Below are 25,128 nucleotides of genomic sequence, written 5' to 3' on the forward strand. Positions count from 1 at the left end.
TTGTGGAAGTTTTGGGTGGAAAGAGGGTGGTTTAAGGAGAGAGTGAGGGTTTGAGAGTTTGTAAATTGGGTGTGTGAGTGAGAGAATGAGGGAGAAAGAGTTAGGCGCTCCCCTTTTTTCTAAAAAATCGATCAAAGCTCCCGCTCTAGACATGGAGCGAGCGCTTTGAATGCGGTTTGTGATTTTTTTTTTCTGAATTTTGCTCGAAGCTCCCGCTCCATGTCCAAAGCGGTCGCTCTGGCTCACCTAAAGGTGCTCCGAATTTTTGGAGCGGGAGCTTTGATGTTGCGGTAGATTGCTCCAAACCCGGAGCGGGCGCTCCAAAATTTTGGAGTGGCAGCTCTGATGTTGTGGTATTTTGTGGGGCGCTCCATCACTTTGGAGCGAGAGCTCTGAACCCCAGACTTAGCCCTTTTTTTCTTTGGCTGCAGGAGTAGTCGCTCCACAAGGTTGGAGCGGGGGCTTCAACATTGCGGTATATATTTTTTAGATTTGGAGCTGGCGCTCCAATGTATTGGAGTGGCAGCTCTGAGTCCAATGCTTGGCCAATTTCTCTTTTCCTTTTTCTGCACACTTACACAACTGACGATACACATACCCAAATCACAAAATCACCACAACAAACATGTAAATAATCGTAATAATATGTGTAGAGCCAACATTCCAAGTAAATCAAAGCTAAAAAGAAAAGAAATAAATAAAAGTAGGTGAGAAAAAATGGGTTGCCTCCCTCTAAATGCTTGTTTTAAGTCATTAGCTCGACTACCATAAATCTTCAATCATTGAAAGGGGAGTAACCTTCAAGTGCAATAGAGTATGCTTCTTGAATGGGTGCACCATCATAATATAGTTTGAGTCTTTGCCTGTTCACCTTGAAGCATACTTTTGCATCGTTGCAAATCTCGACCGCACCATGTGGGAATACTTGATGCACGGTGAATGGGCCACTCCACCTTGATTTGAGCTTCCCCGGAAATAACCTCAAGCTCGAATTAAACAACAGGACTTTGTCACCAATTTTGAATTCCCTTTTCATGATTCGTTGATCATGCCAATTGTTCTCTCTTTATACACCGGGCACTCTCATAGGCATCCCTCCTAAGCTCCTCAAGCTCATGTACATCAAGCATCCTTCTTTCACCCGAAGCTTGGAGGTCAAAATTCAAAGCCTCGATGGCTCAATAAGCCTTGTGCTCCAACTGTACTCCATGGGTAAATGACACGATTTTCCATAGACAAGCTTGTAAGATGTCATGCCAATAGGAGTTTTGTAAGTCATGCAGTAGGCCCACAATGCATCATCCAATTTAGAGACCAACCTTTCGAGATTGCTTCACTGCCTTCTCCAAATTGAACTTGACCTCTCTATTAGATATCTTTTCTTGACCACTAGATTGAGGGTGGTAAGAGAGACCCATTTTGTGATGCACCCCATATTTAGCAAGAAGAGTTTTGAATGATTTCTTGGGGAAGTGTGAGCCCCTATCACTAATGATAGCTCTTGGAACCTAAACGGGGCAAGATCGCCTTCTTAAATAGTTTTACCATTACCTTGGCATCATTTGTAGGAGAGGCGATTGCTTCAACCCATTTGGAAATGTAATCGACTGCTACTAAGATGTAGCGGTTACCTATGAAGCATGGGTACGGCTCCCAGGTACCGAATCATGTACCGGGGACGGGGATGTCCTGGGTACGGTACGGATTCGCATGGGATTCGTACCCAGAACGAGTCCTGAGACTGGGTACGGGGGTATTTTTTGGGGACGGCTGAGTTATGTTTGGGGATGGGGATGGGGACGTTTTTTGGGGGAGCCACGTACCCACCTTGTTTAATGAACTTTGAGAGGCCCAATTTTATTTTCTAGGGTTTTAGAATTTTGAAATTCCCAAATTCTCTCTCAACTCACCTAAACTGGAAAGTGTGAAGTGCTTCGCCGCCTCGCCGCCCGCCGTTCACCGGTCTTCTCGCCGGTTTATTCTCTCTCGTTTCTTCTCTTTTGAAGCACTCGCCGCTGCCGGTTTCTTCTCTGGTTCTTCTCCTTCGAAGGTCGACTCGCAAAGTCGCCGGTTTTCTTCTCCTTCGAACCTCGACTCGCCGGATTCTTCTCTCACTAGCCTAGATAAGCTTCTCTAGTTCTCTATTCTCTCTATTTTCGAATTCTCTTCGCGTTTTATGAATTCTGCTTTCGCATGTTTTTTTTAATGTGTTTATTAGTTATTAACTTATTACTAGCATGTTATGACTTATGTTTGGGTCTGTTTTTTTTTCGTTTTTTTCTGTTTTTGTTTGCTTTTTTTTTGGGAAGAAATGCAGTAAGGCAGTAAGGCAGTAAGTTGGTGTCTTGGTGACTTAGTGTTAGACTGTTAGTTTATTTAGTTTAATTGAGTGTTGATAGTTGAATTGTTGTTGTGTTGATTCTGTTTTGATTGTTGAATGTTGGGTTGAATTGTTGTGTTGAATGTGTTTATTAGGAAAAATATGGCATCCCAATCTCCACAACAAAGTACTAATATTGGTAGCAGCACGGGTAGTGGGTCTAGTGCGGAATCAACGCAAAGTGAGGCTTTGCCTCCATTGTGGATGTTTGTAACAAGACTTGAAAAACAAGGGGCGGTTGGTGGAACATGGAAATATAGATGTAATTTTTGTAATGAAAATCGAACTCTAGTTATTCTAGAGTTAGAGCCCATTTGCTTCAAATTAAGGGTCAAGGAATTGCATGTTGTAAGAAAGTGTCTCGTGTTGATAAACTTGAAATGCTAAAACTTGATGATGAATATGAGACTAAGAAACATGATTCGGGCCCTAGGGAAGTTCCGTTGCCTAGTGAATCTCTTTCTCATTTGGACTCCGATTCTACATTCAAGAAAAGAAAGTCTGATAAATCACCTATTACTAGATGTTTTGGGATTAAAACTAGGGATCAATTGATCAAGAAATTGCAAGGATGTTTTACACAGGAGGGTTGCCATTTAATCTTGCTAGGAATCCACACTATATGAGGGCCTTACTTTTGCTGCCACCCATAATATAGGAGGTTACAAACCTCCTGGTTACAACAAGCTTAGAACTACATTACTTGTACAAGAAAAAGCTAATGTGAGAGGCTTATGATACCATGAAATCAACTTGGAGAGAAAAAGGGGTAACAATTGTGACTGATGGATGGAGTGATCCAACAAGAAAACCTCTCATTAATTTCATGGCTACTTCTGGTAATGGTCCAATCTTTCTTAAAGCTGTGAATTGTTTTGGTGAAGTGAAAGATAAGTATTTCATTGCTAATCTTATGAAAGAAGTCATTCAAGAAGTAGGCCATCAAAATGTTGTGCAAATCATAACTGACAATGCAGCAAATTGCAAAGGGGGGGGAGCTCATTGAGAGTGAGTTTCCTCACATTTATTGGACACCATGTGTTGTTCATACCCTTAATCTTGCTTTGAAGAATATTTGTGCGGCAAGGAATGTGAATAGCAATCATGAAACTTATGAAGAATGTAGTTGGATCACAGAAATCCATGGGGATGCCATTCAAATTAAAAATTTCATCATGAACCACAACATGAGATTGGCCATGTTCCAAAGTTTTCTCCTCTTAAGTTGCTTTCCGTGGCCGATACTCGCTTTGCCTCCATTATTGTGATGCTTAAGAGATTTAAGCTCATCAAACGAGGTCTTCAAGCCATGGTTATAAGTGATGAGTGGACTTCTTATAGAGAAGAAGACATGGGGAAGGCAAACTTTGTGAAGGAGAAGATTGTGAATGATGATTGGTGGGACAAACTTTCTTACATTGTTGATTTCACAAGGCCTATCTATGACATGATTAGGCATTGTGACACCGATAAACCATGCCTTCACTTAGTGTATGAGATGTGGGATTCATGATTGAACAAGTGAAGCTTGAGATTTACAAGAAAGAATGTCGTCCTCATTCGGAGTTTAGTCCCTTTTTTCATGTGGTTTATGAAATCTTGGTAGCTCGTTGGGCAAAAAGCAACACTCCTCTCCATTGTTTAGCCCACTCCTTGAACCCGAGGTATATATTCTTTGGCATTCTTTTTATCTTGTTATATTTATGCACAAATTTATAATTTTTTTTTTAAAATATTGAAGGTTCTATAGTGATGAATGGCTACTTGGAGCTCCATCTAGAGTTGCTCCTCATAGAGATGGTGAAGTATCTCGAGAAAGAATGAAGTGCTTTCGTAGATTATTTGCACTTAGTGATGATGTTGGTAAAGTAATGGATGAATATGCACTATTCTCTATGAAGAGTGGACCTTTTGAGGATTTAACTTGTATTTAAGGATGCATTCTATGGATCCTAAGAGTTGGTGGGCAAACTTTGGAGCTCAAACTCCTCTCCTCCAATCTTTGGCATTTAAAGTGCTTGGGCAACCTACTTCATCATCTTGTAGTGAGAGAAATTGGAGTACATATTCCTTCATTCACTCACTTAGGAGGAACAAGCTAAATCCAAGTCGTGCACAAGATTTGGTTTTCATCCACAAAAATCTTCGCCTTTTATCAAGGAATTCCGAAGAGTATTGGGAGCTTTACACTAAGATGTGGGATATTGGTGGAGATGCATTTGATTCATTGGAGGATGTTGGGTTTCTAGAGTTTGGAACTCTCACTAGATGAGCCGGATTTAGAAAATGAGTTGCTTCTTGAAGATTGATATATTGCGGTGTTACCTTGTCTAAGCTTTATCTACTTTAAGACATTAAATTTAGTTGTTGTTTTATGTTATTTTTAACTTTGAACTATTTATGTATGGATGTTTAATTTAGTTATTTTTTTTTTTGCCGAATCCATGCCGTACCCGTTTTTTGCAATTTTGATTTTTCCATTTTCCGTCCCCGTACCTGATCCGTTCAACCTAGGCGGTTACCAAGGGAGGAGGGAAATAGACTCATGATCAATCCCCCAAACATCAAAAACTTCCAACTCCAAGATGTTTGTAAGGGGTAGTTCATACCTCTTTGAGATATTGTCAACTCTTTGGCACCAATCACAAGCCTTGACAAATTCCCAAATATCTTTGAACATGCTTGGGCAAAATAACCCACGTTGTAAGATTTTTGCCACGGTCTTGTCGGCTCCCATATGACCATCACATGGTAATGAATGACATATCCCTATTACATCCTCAATCTCATCATTCGGGAGACACCTCCAGTAAATACCATCCACCCCTCGCTTGAAAAAGTATAGGTCCTCCCATACATAGTGCTTGGATTCATGCAAGAACCTCCGCTTCTGTCGGTAGTTAAGGTTGTCCGGTATGACGCCACTAGCATTAAATTTTTCAAAATCCACGAACCAAGGAGCATACATGGCCTTAACGGCGTAGAGAAAATTATCTTGGAGAGAATCATCAATAGGAGGGTTCAAGTCTTGTGAGTTATCCATGGGAAGACGAGAAAGGTGGTCGGCAATCGAGTTTTCAGCGCCCTTCTTGTCTTTGATCTCAATATCAAACTCTTATAAGAGGAGGATCCACCTAAGTAACTGTGGCTTGGCATCCTTCTTGTCCATGAGATACTTGATAGCTACATGATTTGTGTATACCACTAACTTGGGACACACAAGATAGGACTAGAACTTGTCAAAAGCAAACACGATTGCTAGGAGTTCCTTAGCTTCTCCGTGGTGGCATAGTTTCTTTGAGAGGAACAAGTGCCTTGTTGGCATAATAGATCATATGTAGCTTTTGGTCTTTTCTTTGCCCTAAAACGGCTCCCACTGCCCTATCACTAGCATCACACATTAGTTCAAAAGGTAAGCTCCAATATGGAGCTCGCACTATGTGGGTGGAAATTAGGGCATTTTTTAAATTTTCAAAAGTATGCATGCAATCTTTGTCAATTTGAATTCAATATCTTTTTGAAGCAAATAAGATAGAGGTTTTGAGATTTTTGAGAAATCTTTGATAAAACGGCGATAAAAGCCCGCATGTCCAAGAAAAGATCTCACTCCCTTCACCGAAGTCGAGGGAGGTAATTTCTCAATAACCTCAGTTTTAGCTCTATCCACCTCAATCCCTTTTTGAGAGATTTTATGACCAAGGACTATGGCATCTTCAACCATAAAATGACATTTTTCCCAATTAAGAACGAAGTTCATCTTTTTACATCTCTCCAAAACTTTTTGAAGATTAGAGAGACAAATGTCAAAGGAAGAACCTACCACGGAGAAGTCATCCATGAAGATTTCTATGGTTAATTCAAGCATGTCCGAAAAGATGGCGGTCATACATCTTTGAAAAATAGAAGGAGTATTGTACAATCCAAATGGCATCCTTCGATAAGCGAAGGTGCCAAATGGACATGTGAATGTAGTCTTCTCTTTGTCATCGGGATGAATGGGGATTTGTAAGACCCCCGAATAACTATCCAAAAAACAAAAATGGGTATGACCCGCCAATCTCTCAAGCATTTGGTCAATGAAAGGGAGGGGGAAATGGTCTTTCTGGGTGACCGTAATCAACTTACGATAATCAATGCACATGCGCCACCTAGTGACCGATCTTGTGGAGATAAGCTCACCTTTGTCATTTTTAATGAGGGTCATTCCTCTTGTTTTTGGGACAACTTGAACGGGGATAGCCCACCTACTATCCGAGGTAGGGTGGATTATCCCCGCCTCAAGGAGTTTTGAAACTTCCTTTTTTACAACTTCCTTCATGTTAGGATTTAGTCGTCTTGGGGCTGAATAGAGGAGGCTTGACCATCATCCAAATGAATTCGATGCATACACAATATGGGACTTAAACCCTTGAGATCATTAATTGTATACCCAATGGCACTTCGATGTTGTTTTAGAACACAAAAAAGTTTGTCAAGAGAAGGGCCATTGACTGTAGAATTGACAATCACGGGATAAGTCTCATTATCTCCAAGAAAACCATATTTTAAAGAAGGTGGAAGAGGTTTTAACTCACATATGGAAGGAGGCGTAGTCCTCTCCTCTTTTTTCAATGAAGCTTCCAAGATGTCAAAACTAGAACGGGTAGTTATGTATATTGGTGCTTTGTCCATTGTTTTTTTAATATGCCAAGCTTCACTTTCTTACTCTTTGTCCTAGTAACACATCTTCAAGTGGATATCTTGCTTCAACTAAAACCCTTAGGCTCAACACATCATGCTCAAGAGTATCAATTTAATGAATTTCTTCCATAATTGGAGCCTTCATGCTCTTGTTAAAAGCGAACTTCATCTTCTCATCCCCAATCCTCAATGTCAAAACATTTTTCTTCATGTCAACTACACTCCGACCATTTTTAAGAATGACCTTCCCAAAATAAGAGGGACTTGGGAGTCTTCTTCCATTTCCATCACTACAAAGTCACAAGGAATGAAGACCCTCCTAACTTAATTACACCGGAACCTCCTCGAATTCTCCAATGGATACTTTAACGAGTGATCCGCTAGTTGTATCACCCTTCTTGTTGGTTTAACCTCGAAGTTGAGCTTCTTTGCAATGAAGAGGGGCATTAAGCTCACACTAGCCCCAAGATCGGCTAATGCTCTCTTCGGCTCCAAATCTTCAATTCTCAAGGGTATAGAGAAGGACCTCAGATCTTCAAGTTTTTGGGGAGCTTGTATTGGAGGATCGTACTAACTTCAGCGGTGAGAGCAACAGTGGAACTTTCTTCAAGTTTGGACTTGTTAGAAAGAAGTTCCTTTGGAAACTTGGTATAAGTGGGCATTTGAGTCATATCTTGCAGAAATGGGATGTGAATTTGCAAACCCTTCATACCTCAATAATGAACTTGACAAATTTTTCAGTAAAATGTTTATGTGCTAACCTTTGAGGATATGAAATCGGAGGGGTGTAGGTCTTCATCAGAGTAGGCTCTTTACTTGACTTTTCGGGTTCTACAACTATAGGAGTCCCATCCTCATGAATGTCCTTTACGCACAATGATATTTTCAATCTCCTTATTCATTCCATTATCAACATCCTCGCTCTCATTAGAGGTACTAGTAACATTAAGTGTAGGCATCTTAGGACCCTCATAGTGAGCCCCGAATCTCAAAGTAATGGCTTTAACCTGCTTTCGAATGATTTGTTGGCTAGGAAGTTGGGTTGAAGAGTTTGAGGAGTTGTTACCACTTGTTGAGCTACTTGAGCAAGTTGTGTTCGATCATCTTGTTGTGAGCATTTATTTGTTGGAGGGAAGTGTTTATCTCTCCGAACTTCCTATCATTATCGGCATTGGTTTTTGTTTGTTGAACTAGGAAGAGTTGGAGAGTGGAATCTAGGGAGGATTGTTTGGGTTGGTTTGGTTCAAAGGGAGCTCTAGGGGTTGTTATGTGAATGTTTGTTGGGGTTATGGAATCCGGGTGGTCTAGCTTGGTAGGGTTGGGGTGGTTGAGGGTTCTTCCATCCATCACTCGCATTGTTATTCCATCTTCCATGGTTGTTGAAGTTAGGATTTCCCTCACCTCTAGAATCACCCGTGCAACATGGTCCACAGATTGGCTAGGAGATGCTAAGCTTACCTTTTCCAACTTCTTTGCAAGAGTATCAAGTTTTGCATCAATGTGGTCAATGGCATCAAGATCATACTTGCCTTTGCTTGCATTCTTTTTGCTTGCGGTTCTAGTAAAATTCTCCCAAGATTAGTGTCTTACTACCTCTTCAATTGTAGGCTCAATATTGTCAACCTAAATCTTTGTTAGTTGGCCTCCCACACCCGAACTAAGGCTTGTACGGGTCATAGGAAGGAGACCATCATAGAAGCTTTGCATAAGCATCCATTGACTTTAGCCATGGTGAGGACAAGATCTTTGAAGATCCTTGAACCTATCTCAAGCTCCATATAATGTCCCATCCTCCTCTTGAAAGAAATTAGATATCTTCCTCCTGACTTCGGAGGTTTTATCTTGGGAGTAGATTTCATCCACAAAAGTCGTGGTAACTTGTGCCCTAGTTGTCAAAGAGTCTTTCGGAATGGATTGCAACCATTTCTTAGCCTTTCCCACAAGAGAGAAGTGAAATAGGTTTAGCCTCACAAATTCTTGAATCACATTATTTTGCTTCACCGTAGCACATAGCTCCAAGAAATTAGCCAAATGCTCAAGAGGGCATTCATGGGTCATACCCCCATATGGATCTTGCTTGATCATGCGAATCAAATGTGTAGAAAATTCAAAGTTGGCGGTAGTAGTTGCGGCAAATACCACTTTTGAGTTCAAGTGCCTCGGGATGACCAAAATCCCGTAATGCTCTAGGAGCCTCGTCTCCCATAGTGCTAGAAGTAGTGGAGATAGACGAATCTTGTTCGAAACCCGGTTGTTCAACACTCGATGGTCCGGGATTTGTAAGGATTCTCCTCAATTATCTCAATGTATTTTCAAGGTTATGATCGATGGGGATGGTTGGCTCGCCCCTCAATCGTCTTGACATGCAACCAATAAAGCTAAGAAGAATATTAGTAAAAACAACCAAGAGGTAAACACACCACAAGAAGAGGTAAGGAAAAAATAGAATAATTTAGTCTCAAAACTAACAAATTTGCCAATGTTACCGCTACTTTCCCGGCAATGGCGCCAAAATTTGACGGGTCGTTATATACTCGCCAAGTAAAACCTAAACTACCCAAGATAGGATAACGTCAAATATAACCTAAACTACCCAAGATAGGGTAAGTATATGGTCAAATCCACAACGAAGTAGGGCTAATCAAGGGTCAATTAGCTAATTACAATGAGTTAAATCAATTTTTTTAGGTTTTATAAAGGTTTAACGATGATTCTAAAATCTAAGTAAACTAAGAAATCAGCAAATTAAATCAACAATCAAGTAAGGGAGATAATATAAGGGTGAAAGAACTAGGGGATTAGGGGATGGATTCACCAACACTCTACCCAAGAATCCAATCATCAAAACCAAGGGGAAACAATTGAGGGATTACAAGGGAAAATCACGCATATAGGACTTCTAATTACTCTCTCGAGCTAATTAGAAGAGCTTAATTAGTCACTTATGATCTATTCTCATGGCATGATCAACTAATCTAGCCAAATCAAGCACAACATGATTAATCGAGCTTCCTAAACTAGAAAATGCCTATTTTTATGGGGATCCTAGTTTAGCAACCAAACTTAGTTTACTCCTAGCTTCATCCTTTGATCCTTCACTAGAAAATCCAAATATGTAAGTTAAGTGGTGATCAAACACCCAACAAACCAAATAAATCAAGTTTGATCAACAAGTTCAACCTCAAAAGTTAACCCCCTAACTTAGATTTAGGATCCAAAGAGTAAATGAAGGCTACATTCTTTCCCTTAGTAAGAAACTACTCACACATTATGAAAATAAAACAAAACAAAACTCGAAATAACTTCATCACCAGAACTATGGAGGAAAGACAAAAAGAGAAGATTAACAAATAATAAACAAGAACTAAGCAACAAAACAATGATCATAAACAAGATTAAGGAAAGAGAAGAAGAAATAAATAAGAAATTACCAACTTTTAATTAAGCTTGCATAAATAGTGAAAAATGGATATCAAAAGCTTCAGACCTAATTTTTTCTCTCCTCAAGTTCTAAAGATTTTATATCAAAATTAGATTAAAATCTTCCTATAATCTCCCTATTTAAAATCTAATCTAAATGTATCTATAGAGAGGCCGTTTTATACCTCTCACAAATACAGAAGGGCAATCAGCGAAAAAAACGGAAGCTAGGCCATTCAGAGCTCCCGCTCCATGCATGGAGCGCGAGCTCTGACTCAAATTTGAATTTTTTGCATCATAGGTCGAAGCTCCCGCTCCATTGGGTCGGAACGCCAGCTTCAACTTCTCTGCAGAACTTTTGCTGGGAATCCGGAGCTCCCGTTCCATCGTGGAGCGCCAACTCCAATGTCTTGGTAGAATTTGCTTGGAATTCGGAGCTCCTGCTCCATGCGTGGAGCGCCAGCTCTAATGTCTTGGCAGAATTTGATGGGAATTCGGAGCTCTCGCTACAAGCGTGGAGCGCCAACTCTAATGTCTCGGCAGAATTTGCTGAAAATTCGGAGCTCTCGCTCCATGCGTGGAGCGCGAGCTTTGACTATGCTTCTACTCTTCTTTGCAATTTGAAGCCCCCTCTCTCCATCCAAAAGCTTCTTTTTGCCATCCCAAGCTTTGAAAATCTCGATTAGGCCGCTACGAAACTTGAAAGAAGTTAAGAACAAGTCATGGCATAGGATGCCCACAACATTCAAACTTCGCATAAATTGAAAAACAATTATAACTTCCAAAAAGGAGTCAACATACATGAAACTAATGGAGGCACTAACATTGAACAAAGCTAAGGTAAACAAGCATGAAAATTGACTAAACAAGAGCTTATTTAGGGTGGAAAGAGGTCATAAAAGCGGTCTCAAAAACCACTTATCACTAGATTTTTGCGAGAAGTCTATAGATAATGATGAGTTAAAGTGATATAGTCAGGATTTGTTACAGAACATATACTTTTTTTTTAAAGAGAAATTTCATTAATTGATGGCCAGACGGCATCTACAATAAGTATTAAAGAAAAACAAGACATAATCAGACAAGATGAAATCAAATTCGTTTTCGAATAAACTACAATGAACCAGAAAAAGCAATACAGCGCAACCCCTTTTATTTGCTGGATCACGCAACTATTGATGGAGAAGTCTATCATTCTGACATAGTTTGGGGAAGAAAATTGTTGATTTAACCATGTTGACCGCATCCGAATTTCCAATACTTCGATGTTGATTATCTTGAACTTCAACCAATAGGAACAATTTCTCATACCAATTTTTAAACTTCCATGTGGGAAGAGAATAAAACCAAACTCTAACTCCTATAAAAGGAGATAAAGAACCCAAAAATTGGGTAATAACAAAAACAATGAAAAGTAGAAGAAAAAAGAAGAAATTGGGGGCTTACCACCATCGAAAGAATGATGGCAGCCCCAAACTAAAAAAAAAAAGATTAGGGTTTTTTAGGAGAGAGGGAAGAGGAGGAGGCTAGGGTTTTCAAATTTTTGCCGTTTACTATAATGTAATTAAATATTTTACATACAAGAATATAGACTTAGATTAACATTACTGACTATTCTATTAATTTGTTAGAAAATGATATAAGTAAACTTTTTTTTTTCTTTAGGTTTCCCAACAATTTTAGCAGAGAGGAAAATATAGAGAAAAAAGAAGAAAAGAAAAATAAACATTTACAAAGAATTTCTAATCCTAAAGTCTAAACTCTCCTATGTGTAAAAGCTGCGCGCACACAAGATTAACAATTAGCGCTAACCCTCTATTACAATTTCCATCTCTCTCTACAGTCTACACATTCATGCATTTAGATTTTCTATGTAAAAAAGTTCACATATCAACAACTAGCAATTTCGTATTTCCAGCATCAAGTTTGAGGAGCAGATAAGAAGAGTGACACAAAAAAAGCTGAACATCTTCTTTCGACCATTTCCAAAAATATTCAAGGTATGTTATTACTGCTATAAGTTTTATCATTTTAATTTTTAGCTTACACATAAAAATCTGAGTAAGAATTCAGACATTATTTGCTGTTCTTTTTTGCTAATTTCAATTTTATTCACTGGTAAGATAAACTCAAAAGAAGAAAAAAAAAATCTGATTTTGGGGGTTCAGCTTTTGGATAATTGATGTTAATTAGCATTTATTCAAATCTTGTAGTGTTGTTGCGTGTGTTGTTCAGGCTGCAGGATTATTTTGAGAAGAATCTTTTGTTATTGTGCAATAATTAGTGAAGATGCCAGCTATAGTGTCATCACGCTTACTTTGCATTGTAGGGGAGTCTTTACCATTTGGGAAACTGTTTCATGTTTCTAGGCCAGCTTGTTACCCCGGAAACGTGCGATTTCGATATCTTAGTAGGTTTAGCCATGAAAATAGGAATGGCCCCCTCACCCTTGCCAGCCTCGGGTTCAGGTTAAAAGATGAAGTTGAAACAGATAGATTGAATGTAGTAGATAAACTTGGGCAGCAGAATTCTGCAATTGAAGTGCCTAAAGCGAAACGGAAGGTAAAGTCAGGTGAAGTGAAGAAGTCTGTCGAAATTGAGATAGAGGGAGCCCCATTTGCGGCTAGCTCGTTTGCTGAGCTTGGCCTTCCACCTTTGTTGTTAAAGAGATTAGAAGAGGAGGGTTTTACACTTCCCACTGATGTCCAATCAACTGCAGTTCCGACTATTTTAAAAGGGTATGACGCTGTCATCCAATCGTACACTGGTTCTGGGAAAACTCTCGCGTATCTATTGCCAATACTTTCTGAAGTTGGCCCGCTCAAAAAGGAATCTGCCACCATTGTGGAGGATACTGGAAGTAAGAAGAAGGATGTGGAAGCAGTTATTGTGGCTCCTTCTAGGGAGCTTGGGATGCAGATTGTGAGGGAGGTTGAGAAACTTTTGGGACCTGCAGACAAGAGATTGGTTCAGCAGCTGGTTGGAGGTGCTAACAGATCGAGGCAGGAGGAAGCGCTCAAGAAAAACAAACCTCTCATTGTTGTTGGCACACCGGGGCGTATAGCTGAGATTAGTTCAGCTGGGAAGCTAAATACACATGGTTGTCGGTTTTTGGTGTTAGACGAAGTTGATGAACTTCTTGCATTCAACTTTCGGGAGGATATGCACAGAATTCTAGAACATGTTGGAAAGAGGAGATCGGGGCCAGGGGTAGGCTCTAAATCTCTTGATGGGACTAGAAGAACTGAACGTCAGACCATTATGGTGTCTGCAACTATGCCAATGTCAGTAGTAAGAGCAGCTCGGGGTTGGGGAAGGGATCCGGTTCTTGTCAGAGCTAAAACTGTGAGCTCACTTGAATCAGTCTTAGCTTCTGGTCCTGCAACTATGGTAAATTCTGATTCTTCATCAGGAACAAACTCACCATCATCTCAGGCAGCATCTGAAAGCTTACCCCCGCTTTTGAAGCACTATTACTGCACCACTAGGTTACAACACAAGGTTGATACATTAAGGAGATGTGTTCATGCCCTTGATGCTAAGTTTGTTATAGTATTTATGAACCAGAATAAACAGCTGAAGGATATTGTTTACAAATTAGAGGCTCGTGGGATAAAAGCTGCAGAGCTTCATGGGGATCTTGGGAAACTTGCTCGATCTACCGTGCTAAAGAAGTTTAAAAGTGGGGAGATAAGAATACTTGTGACAAATGAGCTTGCTGCTAGAGGATTAGATATTGTAGAGTGTGATCTTGTAATTAATCTTGAATTACCCACGGACTCAATTCACTATGCACATCGAGCTGGAAGAACTGGTCGTCTTGGCAGGAAGGGTGTAGTAGTTAGCATATGTGAACAACATGAAGCTTTTGTTGTGAAAAAACTCCAGAAGCAGCTTGGGGTGGCTATTCAATCCTGTGATTTTGTTGAAGGTAAACTTATCAAGGAAGAGGATGAGAAGTAAGCTCAGAGGTACGAAGAGATTTAGCAAGACGAACATTTGGTCTGTATACCTCTCTGTGTAGTGAGTTAAAGCAGACATGCATTTCATTCATGTGGTATGTATACCTCTCTAAAATATGAAAAGCAATGGTGGTTGCGTCTCCTTCCACACATTAGGGATGGTGTTAGAGCCCTTGTTCCTGCAGCTGGACGTGCCCCCACGCCTTTAACCCTGCCTACTCCTGTTGTGAGTCTTACCATATCTAAGTATTGTATTCGAACTTCACTTCAAAAGTTATCAGCAATGTCCCTAGCTCTTTTGAATATTATTATGCCTGTGTATTTCATTCGCATTGGAAATAGATAGATGCTTTACTATACATCTTGGTCTGTGTTCTTTTTTCTTTGTCATTGTGAAAGTTGGTTTTGATGAGATTAATATTAATTTGACCGCGCTTGTTTTCCTCAAATATTCTAGACTACATTTTAGAGGAAGTAAATTTGTAATTTTCACTAAGTGGGTGTTTGGCAAAGAGTAGAGCATAGGAAAAGAGTTGATTGGACTAGTCAGTCGAATATTTAGTGATGTTTGATTGGAAGTGGCTAAGGATCTACTGTAATGATTAGTGAGGAACAGAGGAACATTGAAAACCCGTAGCACACATGGTAAGTCAGTCATTTCCGAAGAAGGATACCTGACGTTCGAATCATCAGGCCACTAAAAATCTGGCTTTTCTTCTTCTTCAGCCATTGGGGTTGCTTCTTCTGCCATTGTGGTTACTCTTCTCTCTTTTTCCCTGATTTCCGTCCCTTCCACATCTCTTCCTGTTTGCCTGCTGGTCTCAAAGTAAAGGAACCATATCTCTTCATCTTTCCTCCTTCCTTCTTTGAAATATGACCAGAATTTTTACTTTTCTACATCACGAGTCATATTCTTTTGAGAATTTAATGGATCTTGCTTCGGAAGAGAGTGGTAGTGGTGTGGTTGCACTGGCGGATGTGGCAGCAGAGGAGAGGGAGTGGAGGGGCTGGTGGTGAGAGGAGAGAGAGAGATAAGGAAAACAATTGCATATACGGTCGCGATTGCGTTGTCGCGGAAGCGGCTTGTAACACATGAATGGTACGGATCGCGGCCGACGCACGTGAATTTTTTCAAAAAATTCACATTAATATATTTCTAACCTTGCTTGCATTGTTTTGGTTTATGAAGTATTATTACACATAATATGATCAAATCTTTCATAATATCATGTTTCATCAGCTATATAATCAATTCATAAAATATATTTGGCCAATGTTTGAAAAGAACGGATGTAATTGGGGTAAAAACGGTATGGCGCTGCTAGTTCGAGTTACGGAACAGACAATGCAGCGAGAAATACGTGATATTTATTATGGCATTCCGTAACGGGATTTCGCGGAACGGCCAATCCAAAATCCATTACAGGCCGTTCTGGAACGGAACGGGAGAGTTTTAATTCCATGGAGAGAGTGTGAGTGTGAGTTTTAGGCCTTTTTTGATAGTCGAGCTAATGTTGCCATTGTTGTTGGAGCTGTCAGCTGAGAGAGGGGGGAGAGAGAGAGAGAGAGAGAGAGAGGGAGAGGGAGGGGTTAGTTGCTGTTTTAGAGGTTCGCGGAGTGGGCAGTGGAGATGTGTGTGCTACAGGGTAGGAAGGAGTGGCCCAGTGAGGTGAGGTGAGGTATTCAATTCTAATAATTTTCTACTTTATTGCCCTACTGTTGGATCTGATGGTATTCAATTTCTTTTTTTTTTTTCTTCCTCAATTTAATTTGGATCATGTTTGTTGTTGTTGTTGATGGATTGATTGAATAAATTTCTGTCGATGTGAAAATTGTTGTTCGTTTTTCTGTGTTGAATTTAGGGTTTTTAGCAATCATATTCCATTTTTTGGGATCTATGGAATAAATGTGATTAAAGAAGTGTGTATTTGGGGGGGGGGGGGGGGGGGTTGGTTTCACCAAGATATATACTAAAGGAAAAATTGACATGAATAATCCAATTTTCACTATTCTTTTCAAAATAATTCCAACTTTGGATTATTCCAAAATAATCCTAACTTTTGAGGGACCTTGTCAGAATAACCCAAACTATCACTTTTCTTGCCTAGATTAATCCATTTTAGGTTTATAATATATAGAAAATTAATAGTTCGGATTATTTTTGAGAAATTACCCCTAAAGTTGGGATTATTCTAAAATAACCAAGCTGAATTATTTTGATAAGACATGTGAAAGTTGGGATTATTCATGTCAATTTTTCCTATACTAAATTAGAAGCTTAGCTGTAAATTTTATGAGCTTTTGAGTTTTTGATTAGATTTGGAATTTGGAAATTATATTTGGGAGTAAGATGACAGTTTGCCCTTTCTGGTGATTGATAACTGAATGGAAGTATGAGCAATATCAAGGCACTGCAATCAGCAGTTTCAGTTTCACTTTTAATTACTCTTACTACATAAAGAGAAAGACCTGGGGACGCCTAATTTTTTCGACAAAAGGGTTTATGAATTACAAGCTTGTACTCCAAAATTTCTGCCCCGGTCTATCTCGCCGCCTTTCTCGAATACCTTGCTGCTGAGGTACTGATGTTTCTCTCTTTGAGTTTCTTATGCATCGATTGAGGTATTGATGTTTCTCTCTTCTTTGAGTTTCTTATGCATCAATTGAGGTACTGATGTTTCTCTCTGAGTTTCTTACGCATAGATTGAGTTTGCAGGAATTTGATAGATTGCCTCTGCTTTTGAGTAATTTTGTTTGCATTTGTTGATTCTTTAGATCTGTAGGTTCTTTTGTCATTAAACTCTCGATACTTTTGTGTATGACTTGTGATTTTGAAGCTGGGTTTTGAAATTTCCTAATTGTGCTTTATTTTGGTATGGTTTCATTTGGGTTGGATGAGGCAGCTGAGAGTAGAAGCTCTGATGATGTGTGAGTTTTGGATCTTCCTTTTTGTTTTGCGTTCTTTCAATTCCAATTTCTCATACTTTTTATCATTAAACTCTCATACTTTGGGTTTCGTCTTGTGATTTTGAAGTTGGGTTTTTTAATTTCCTTATTTTACTTTTATTTTTTGTATCGTTTCGCTTAGATTGGATGAGGGAGCTCACAGTAGAAGCTCTTTTGATGTATGAGGTTTGAATATTCCTTTTAGTTTAGGCCTTGAGGGCATGAATTTGAAATTTCACTTAATTGTTTACATGATTCTGACTCGATTTGTGTTCAAGGTTACGCAAATCTATGTAAGCTGTTGTTGGGGGCTCAAATTATCTATGTTACTATAGTTAGTGGGCAATCATATAGTTCCTTTAAGTTGGAAAAGGAAGAAACCACTGCCAAAATCAGTCTGGTCAGCTTTTGTGCATATCACCAGCTAATCAGTGGACTTTGTTTTGACATAATTCTATGATACATGTGATAGGAAACCTCTATCGCTTCTAAGATTTTGTTCTCTCTCTGCCTTGCTTCTTTTATTTAATTCTCAATTCTTTCTCTTTGGCTGTTTACCAGGCCCGATTTCATTGCTAGACTGATTTTGGAGTGGCGACAGGCGAAGATACAATGTTGTATGGAATACACTATACTTGTTTCGAGTGCCTCATTACAACATAGATGCTTGTTTTTTGAAAATTCTCGACTTTAGCCTGTATTATAGATGTGAACAAAAGAAATTAGCCTTTAGGTACTATCTCGTAAGTTCATATGAACTATGGAGCAAGTATTTTTTATTCTTATTTAAAGGTGCTATTTTTTTGTTTTGTTTTGTTTTGTCAGGAATTAATATGATCTGTGAAACATCAGTTTGCAAGGAAGCTTGGCTAGGACAAATTTGAGCTAGAATGTGTTTGTCCTTTACTTAGATTGGATGTAGGACCTTCTGATTCTTCTGATTGTGACTTGATCCAGTAATTTCATGGCCTTTGTGTGTGTTGGTTGTGTCAGGGGCTAGCAATGACATGAAGATAGAGAGCCATGAGAGTAGTGGTGTCAGAAACAGATCTGACCGCTAGATCAATCTGATTCTGACCTAACTTGAACCTGGTTCGACCTGTGAGGGTCAGTCCCCAGACCTGATCGAAACCTGACCTGGGATTACCTAGACCTGATCGGCACCTTGAAAATTATATGCTGACCTGACCACACAGACCTACATTCAAACTCGAACTTGACCGTACTCAACTAGATATTAAAATTTCAATTATTTTTTTATATCTATAAAATCATTTAAATATATAAATTTATAAATTTTCTTACATTTAATAATTAATTAAATAAAAAAATAAATTATATTTAATTTAAGAGTTAAACTTTAAATATCATGTACTTGTTTATATTTTCTATAATTACCTAATGTCCCCATTTTCAAATAATATTAAAAAACATCTTATTAAACCTTATACTCCAAATTTATTATCCCATTTTAATATTCTACTAAATTTTCCTCATTTTTTCTATCATTTTTTCTACCAAATTATCTCATTTTAATATTCTACCAAATAATATCTCAAATTCTCATAACACTATATTCCCTCTGTTTTTTTTATCGTTCTCACTTAGAATCTTGACATTATCCATAATTAGATAGAATTTTTTCAATTTTTTTCAATTTATAAGAAAAAATATAGTCTTGTGGGGTCTTGTTTGATTCGTCTCAATTAGTACATTATTAATTTTCAAACATTATAATTTTTACTATTATATTATATAATGAAAGATATTTAAGTTCAAAGATGTGTATTGGGAGATGTGAACAAGAAAGTGAGAAAGATAAAAAAAAAAACAAAGGGAGTACTAAACAACATGATATGAGCTCATAAAAAATCTGCAATCGTAATAAATTATACAAAAAATCAAGATTTAGTGAAATTACATAAAAATCACACAAAAAAAGAATAAATGTGAAATTACATAAAAATCACAAAAAATTAATCAACACAAAAATTAACAAATTAAACTAAAATGGAAAAAATATCTTGAAAGAAAACTAGATCTGGTCGGCGAGGGATGACGGATGTTGGCGGTGGTGAAGAGGTGACGAACAAGGTGGTTGAGTCTTCAACAAACACGATTGACGAGCGAAGATTGACGACCGATGACAACGAACGAAGATCGACGACCGACGACAACGAACGACGATTGACGACGACGACGAGCGAAGAGCGAAGACGAGGAGCGAAGAGCGTCGATTCAGCGAGGATGATGAGAAGCGAACGAACACATTGGTTGTGGAGGATGAGAGAGGCTAGCAGACGAGAGTGAGAGATGAGAGAGAAAGAGCATCGAAAAAGGGAGGAAGGGTGGTGGTGGCCGAATTCCGGCAAGGACAGAGAAATGGAAGGAATGAGCAGCGCAATGGAAGGAGCAAAGAAATAGGATTTTTAGGTTTGGAGGAGAGATGGGAGAAGGTAATAGGATAGGAGACGATCTAACGGTTCAGATTGTTTTATGACATGTGTCAATGGTTAATATTCATGATCCGTGTGTTTTGTGTTATTTTCTTGTGTGCCATTGATTATGATGATCTAACGATTTAGATTTTGCCCATTAGATGATTTTGGATTTTGCCTTAAGAAAACAAATAATCCTACCAAAGTAATATTCATAACAACTAATCTCATACCTTGTATCCCCATTTTCAAATAATAATATAATTATTTATAGTAGTAATCTGATATCCACTAATTGATCGTATATTCGTAGTTAATATATAATACTCATAATTATTATCGTTAGTTATACTATTAGAGCATATAAGAGTCTATACTCATTAATAATGAATCGCGTATTAGTTAGAACGGTTCCAATATTATTATATCACACTAAAGTATTTATGTCTACTGATAAAATAGTTTGTTTATAGTCACTATATACAAAGTTAAAACATATAGCTCAAGTAGATGTTTTTTGTTTCAAAATGCATTTCTGATAAAGACGATTAACTCAAATATTGTATTATTATCTTAATTAGCCTATCAACTACCATTGACACATTCATTTAGTATAATATGTAATTTGAATCATTCAGGTAGATTTTTTTTTGTTTATGAAACGCATTACACTCGGGGACGATTATCATAATAATTACCCACTTACATTGACTAATCTATACACTAATTCATTTGTATTACTTTGTATTTATACTAAAGTATACTAGCTAGAAATGTAATACATTGATCTATACACTATCTATACATTGACATATAGTCGAAATGCAATACATTAATCTATATACTAATCTAGTTTAGCCTAGTGATTACCCCCCTACACTGGCTTCCGTCACGTTAATTATACTCGTATTAGCTTGTGTTGATCGACTTTAATCATCATTATCACCAATTATGATCACATTATACTCGTATTTTTTTCTAATCAATGATATGATATTTAAGAAATGATAATGCTTATGGACAAGGGAATAACCGAGTAACTGACTAAGTGTTAAGTTACTATATGGTTGTGCAACTTATGAACCCGACCTCATTATAATCACTTAGGCCTCATATGAACTGTCGTTGTAAACTTATGAATGTATGATTGTCATTTGTTATAGTATTATAACATATTAAGAGTCGTTATACTAATTTATAATTAATAGAGTATTCGATTGGTTTTACAATTATTTCAATATCAATCTTATATTAAAGTGATTCAACATATTAGTATTTATATTGTTATTGTTATTGTTAGTATTCCTGTTCTTATTTGTATTACTATTGTTATTGTTAGCCTCGTTACTCTTACTGTTATTATTTGTATTTTTACCTGTTATCATTGTCGTTTTATGTTTATTAGTATTATTCATTATAATCATAGCTATTTACAAACTTATATATCAATCATAATGCTTATAATAATAAATCATTTATATAAACTTTGGAATTAATCGTCTATTCATTATTATTGTTGTTGGTTATAATATATAATATTAGAGCATATGAAGAGTCGTTCTACTCCTTTACTCATTAGAGTGGTTTTACGCAGTTGATTATTCGAAATAAGAGTTGACTAAGAGAATACACTAAACATCACGACAATCAATATAGTATTTTTATTGGTTTTTCGTTCTCATCCATATATTTATCGCACACACATATATGTTAATATATGTCGATCTTAATACTTTTATTAATATGATTCGTTTACAAAATCCATAACAAAATCAAGATGGCCCGATCAGGAGTTACTAGAAGTTGAATTGACGTTCAATAACGAATGGACCCGATGTTTCACAATGATCGAACTAAGGTCATTACTAATTCAACCCGAATACATTTGACTTAATGCAACCATACATGAAACATAAATACAACATGCGCAAACCCGACAAAAAAAAATGTAAATGGGTGATCATTTCCGGGAATGGATCGACTTGTAAATGGAACGCTCAGACCTGTTCGGCACTCGAGAATCCAATGATTCAAATGTGTTCGATCCAGTTGAAGAAAACCTGACCAATCATGACCTGGGGAACTGACAATCAGAATCCTGACCTGTCCGGGTCTGATCTGGTTCACCGTGGGTATACCCAGATGTTGTTTTGACACCACTACATGAGAGGAAGCTTTGTTCATCTTCTCCAATTTTCTATTAAATTCCTATATCTTACATATATTTCTCTAATTCTCATGCAATCTGTAAAGCATCCATGTATATTACATTAGTATTTTAGCCCGGGCAATGCTCCGGGTTAGTTACAATTATCCAATATATTATTATTCGTAAATTTCATTATTGATTTTATTAGCATTTCATAATTTTTTTATCTAGTGCAAAATTGATATTATGATATGATAAGTTGTTTTCCAAAAAAACTTCTAAGGAATTGGGGATACAATTATCTATTTCAATGAGATTGGGGAAATAGATGTTATTACCTTAATAAAAGTGTTAAAAATCAAAAGGTTTGTCTATGGCATTATAGGAACGACACCTACACGAAATCCTTGTCTGAGCTGGCAAGTTTCATTCAGACACAATCAATGTTTAGATGCTCTTTATTCACTTCTCTTTCTTCTATTCTTCTCTCTCTTTGATTTTCGTTTTAAGACGCATTTTTTGGATCTTTTCTAGAGATTAAATAACACATAATGATAGAGAGAAGAAGAGGAACAACTGTCTATTATTAAATGACTACTAACAGGTGGATAGGTTATGGCTTCATTTTCTTAATGTGAATTTTTTTATATTTTATTGTCACTGAGTATTGGAGGGGAAAGATTTTTATATTTAATTGGAAAGTGGCAAGTGGGGCCTTTTTTTTCTTTTACTTTTGTTTGATTGATTATTGCACCCTGTACGTCTCTTATCTTTCTCTGTTTTTTTAAATCTTTTTTAGGTATATATTATAATAGCAATCACAAAATTTTAATTAGTGGATTTATTACTAAATTATATATTATAAAATATTAATATCGCATCCCCGTATCCGTGTCCAAATTTTGTACAGAGTTCCCATTTTTGATTTTTTGAAGTGTTGTACCGGACATTTAGACCCGTTCACATACCCGACACTCCTAGACGAGTCTAGGTGAAATAGGTTACATATGATTATAAGACATTATTACTCCCTCTGTATTTTTTTTATCTTTCCTACTTTGACTTTGCACGTTTGTCAATGCACTTATTTTACATTAAATATCTTTCATTGCATATTAGTAAAAATTATAATAATTGAATATTAATAAAGTACTCATTGAGACGAATCAAACAAGACCCCACATGACTATATTTTTTGTTATATATTGAGAAAAATCTAAAAGATTCTCTCTAATTGTAAATAGTGTCAAGATTCTAAGTGAGAAAGATAAAAAAATACAGAGGGAGTATGTTTTAATTTGAAACATTAAACATTAAAATTATAGTGGATTAAATAGTTAAATTCTCATTTTTCATATCAAACGTTATGTTTGATTCCTAGTAGCTACGCGTTCTTAATATTTTTCGATGCGATTATAAACATGTGTATAAAACTTTGAGTAGAGTGATGCGTGACACATACATTGGAGAGTGTTATGAGGCACCATTCCTTTGATAGGAACGATTTTTAAAATATTTTTATAGGTATTAGCCATTAATGTTGGCAATTAACGCTTCTATGGTTTCCTTTAGATGGTTTAAATTTGAGTTTTACAATTTATGTAAAGTTTTGGCCTTTAATATCTTTTTAGTTTTTTAGAGTTCATACTCCAACCTCTCCATAGGCCAAAGCAAGGTAATCTTATTAGAATTTGCTGCTTCTGTTCAGTCATGTAATTGACAAAATACTGCTTCTGAAATAACTTAAATAATTGATAATTAGGCCTTTGATGCATTTATAATTTTGTTAAGCTAGGAAAATTTAACCCTTGATGTTTTATTATATACTTGCAATCATAATACGACCATTAGAAACGGCAAGAACGATTTGCATCGCATGCAATGTAAAGCCGAAGCAAATTACTCAAACAAAGGATTTGTGTTAGATGTTGATGCCTATCCGACGCAGATCGCGGGTTTAACTTTTGGCGAGGATACCAAGCATTTGCGTAACACATTCACAAAACGATGCAATGTGCAAGGTCATATGCATAGCCTATTTATGTCGGACTATGAGGCTCGTATGATGCACATAGTGCATTTGCGTCAGTTGATCTTTGGAGTCGACGCAATTCGTTTCAGCATGAGAATTTGGGTCAGTCGCAAGGTTAGTCGACGCAAAACAACAAACGCAAATTGATGTTTTTCTACTGATGTTTTGTCCTATTGCTGAAAATTATGGGCAACTTATTGGCAGGGTTGTCGAAAAATGTTTGAATGACTGGGGTTTGAAAAATATTATGAATTTCCCAGTAGACAATACTAGTTCTAACGATTTGGCATTTGATTACTTGAAAAGAAGACTTAACATTTGGGAGTCTAGTGTCTTGGAAGATCAATATTTGCATATTAGGTGTACATATCATATTTTGAATTTGATTGTACGAGAGGGTCAACGAGAGCTTGATGTGTCTGTCCATCATGAAATTCCAAACTCGTGTGAGGTATGTTAGTTCATATCCCACTAGATCTCTAAGGTTCAAAAACTGCATAGAAGAGGAGAAAGAAGATAGTAAAAGTCTTGTTACTTTGAATGTTATTGAGATAAGATGGAATTCAAGAATTCAACCTTTTTGATGCTTGAATCTGCTATCAAGTTTAAAAATACATTTGCAAGTTTATACATGAAAGATTCTTCTTGTTTTAAGGAATTTAAGAAGTTTGGCGGTGGTCCCAAGGAAGATGATTGGAAGAGAGTGGGTAGTTTTTTTTTTGCCAATTTTAAGAGCGTTGTATGATGCAACATTGAGGTTATAGGGTTTATACAATATTTATGTTCATGGGATCTATGAAACTAGATTAATGATTTCCAACAATCAAGGTTTTGATGATGAGGGTATTAGGAAAATAGCAACTCAAATGATGACAAAGTATGACAAATACCACGGAAATGTTGATAATATCAACATTTTGGTGTTTGTAGCAGTTATCCTTGATACTAGGCACAAAATGAACTGTGTTAATTGGATTGTGCGAGACTCTTATGATGAAACAAAAGCCACTCTCTTGAGCCTTAAGATCAGATTAAGATGGTTTTACAATCTTTGTTTGAGTCATATGATTCTTTTATGCCTCATTCAAACGCTAGCCCTACTTCTTCGTCAACTTCTACAT

General features: G+C 37.3%; 1 protein-coding gene and 1 non-coding gene across 3 annotated transcripts; both read left to right on the plus strand.

Annotated features, from left to right (window-relative positions):
- The first annotated feature begins 8,783 nt into the window (after window positions 1-8,783).
- LOC125493960 (small nucleolar RNA R71) lies at window positions 8,784-8,890 on the plus strand. The gene has a single exon (XR_007270283.1). It is a non-coding gene; the product is annotated as a small nucleolar RNA R71 (small nucleolar RNA).
- Window positions 8,891-12,180: 3,290 nt separating this feature from the next.
- LOC104902869 (DEAD-box ATP-dependent RNA helicase 47A) lies at window positions 12,181-14,801 on the plus strand. Of its 2 annotated transcripts, none has more exons than XM_010690791.4 (2): window positions 12,181-12,480; window positions 12,694-14,801. In XM_010690791.4, the coding sequence occupies exon 2, from the start codon at window positions 12,770-12,772 to the stop codon at window positions 14,441-14,443; it is 1,674 nt and encodes a 557-aa protein (XP_010689093.2). In that variant the 5' UTR covers window positions 12,181-12,480; window positions 12,694-12,769; the 3' UTR covers window positions 14,444-14,801. The 2 variants fall into 2 exon arrangements, with proteins under 2 accessions (XP_010689093.2, XP_010689092.2); XM_010690790.4 differs by having other exon boundaries at window positions 12,182-12,480; window positions 12,716-14,801.
- Window positions 14,802-25,128: the final 10,327 nt, after the last annotated feature.

This window comes from Beta vulgaris, chromosome 9 (genome assembly GCF_026745355.1).
Source record: "Beta vulgaris subsp. vulgaris cultivar EL10 chromosome 9, EL10.2, whole genome shotgun sequence".
Taxonomy (NCBI): Eukaryota; Viridiplantae; Streptophyta; class Magnoliopsida; order Caryophyllales; family Amaranthaceae; genus Beta; species Beta vulgaris.

Bases quoted from the DNA above. Each gene is read 5' to 3' on its own strand.
- LOC104902869 (XM_010690791.4), top strand. From the start codon at position 12,770: ATGCCAGCTATAGTGTCATCACGCTTACTTTGCATTGTAGGGGAGTCT.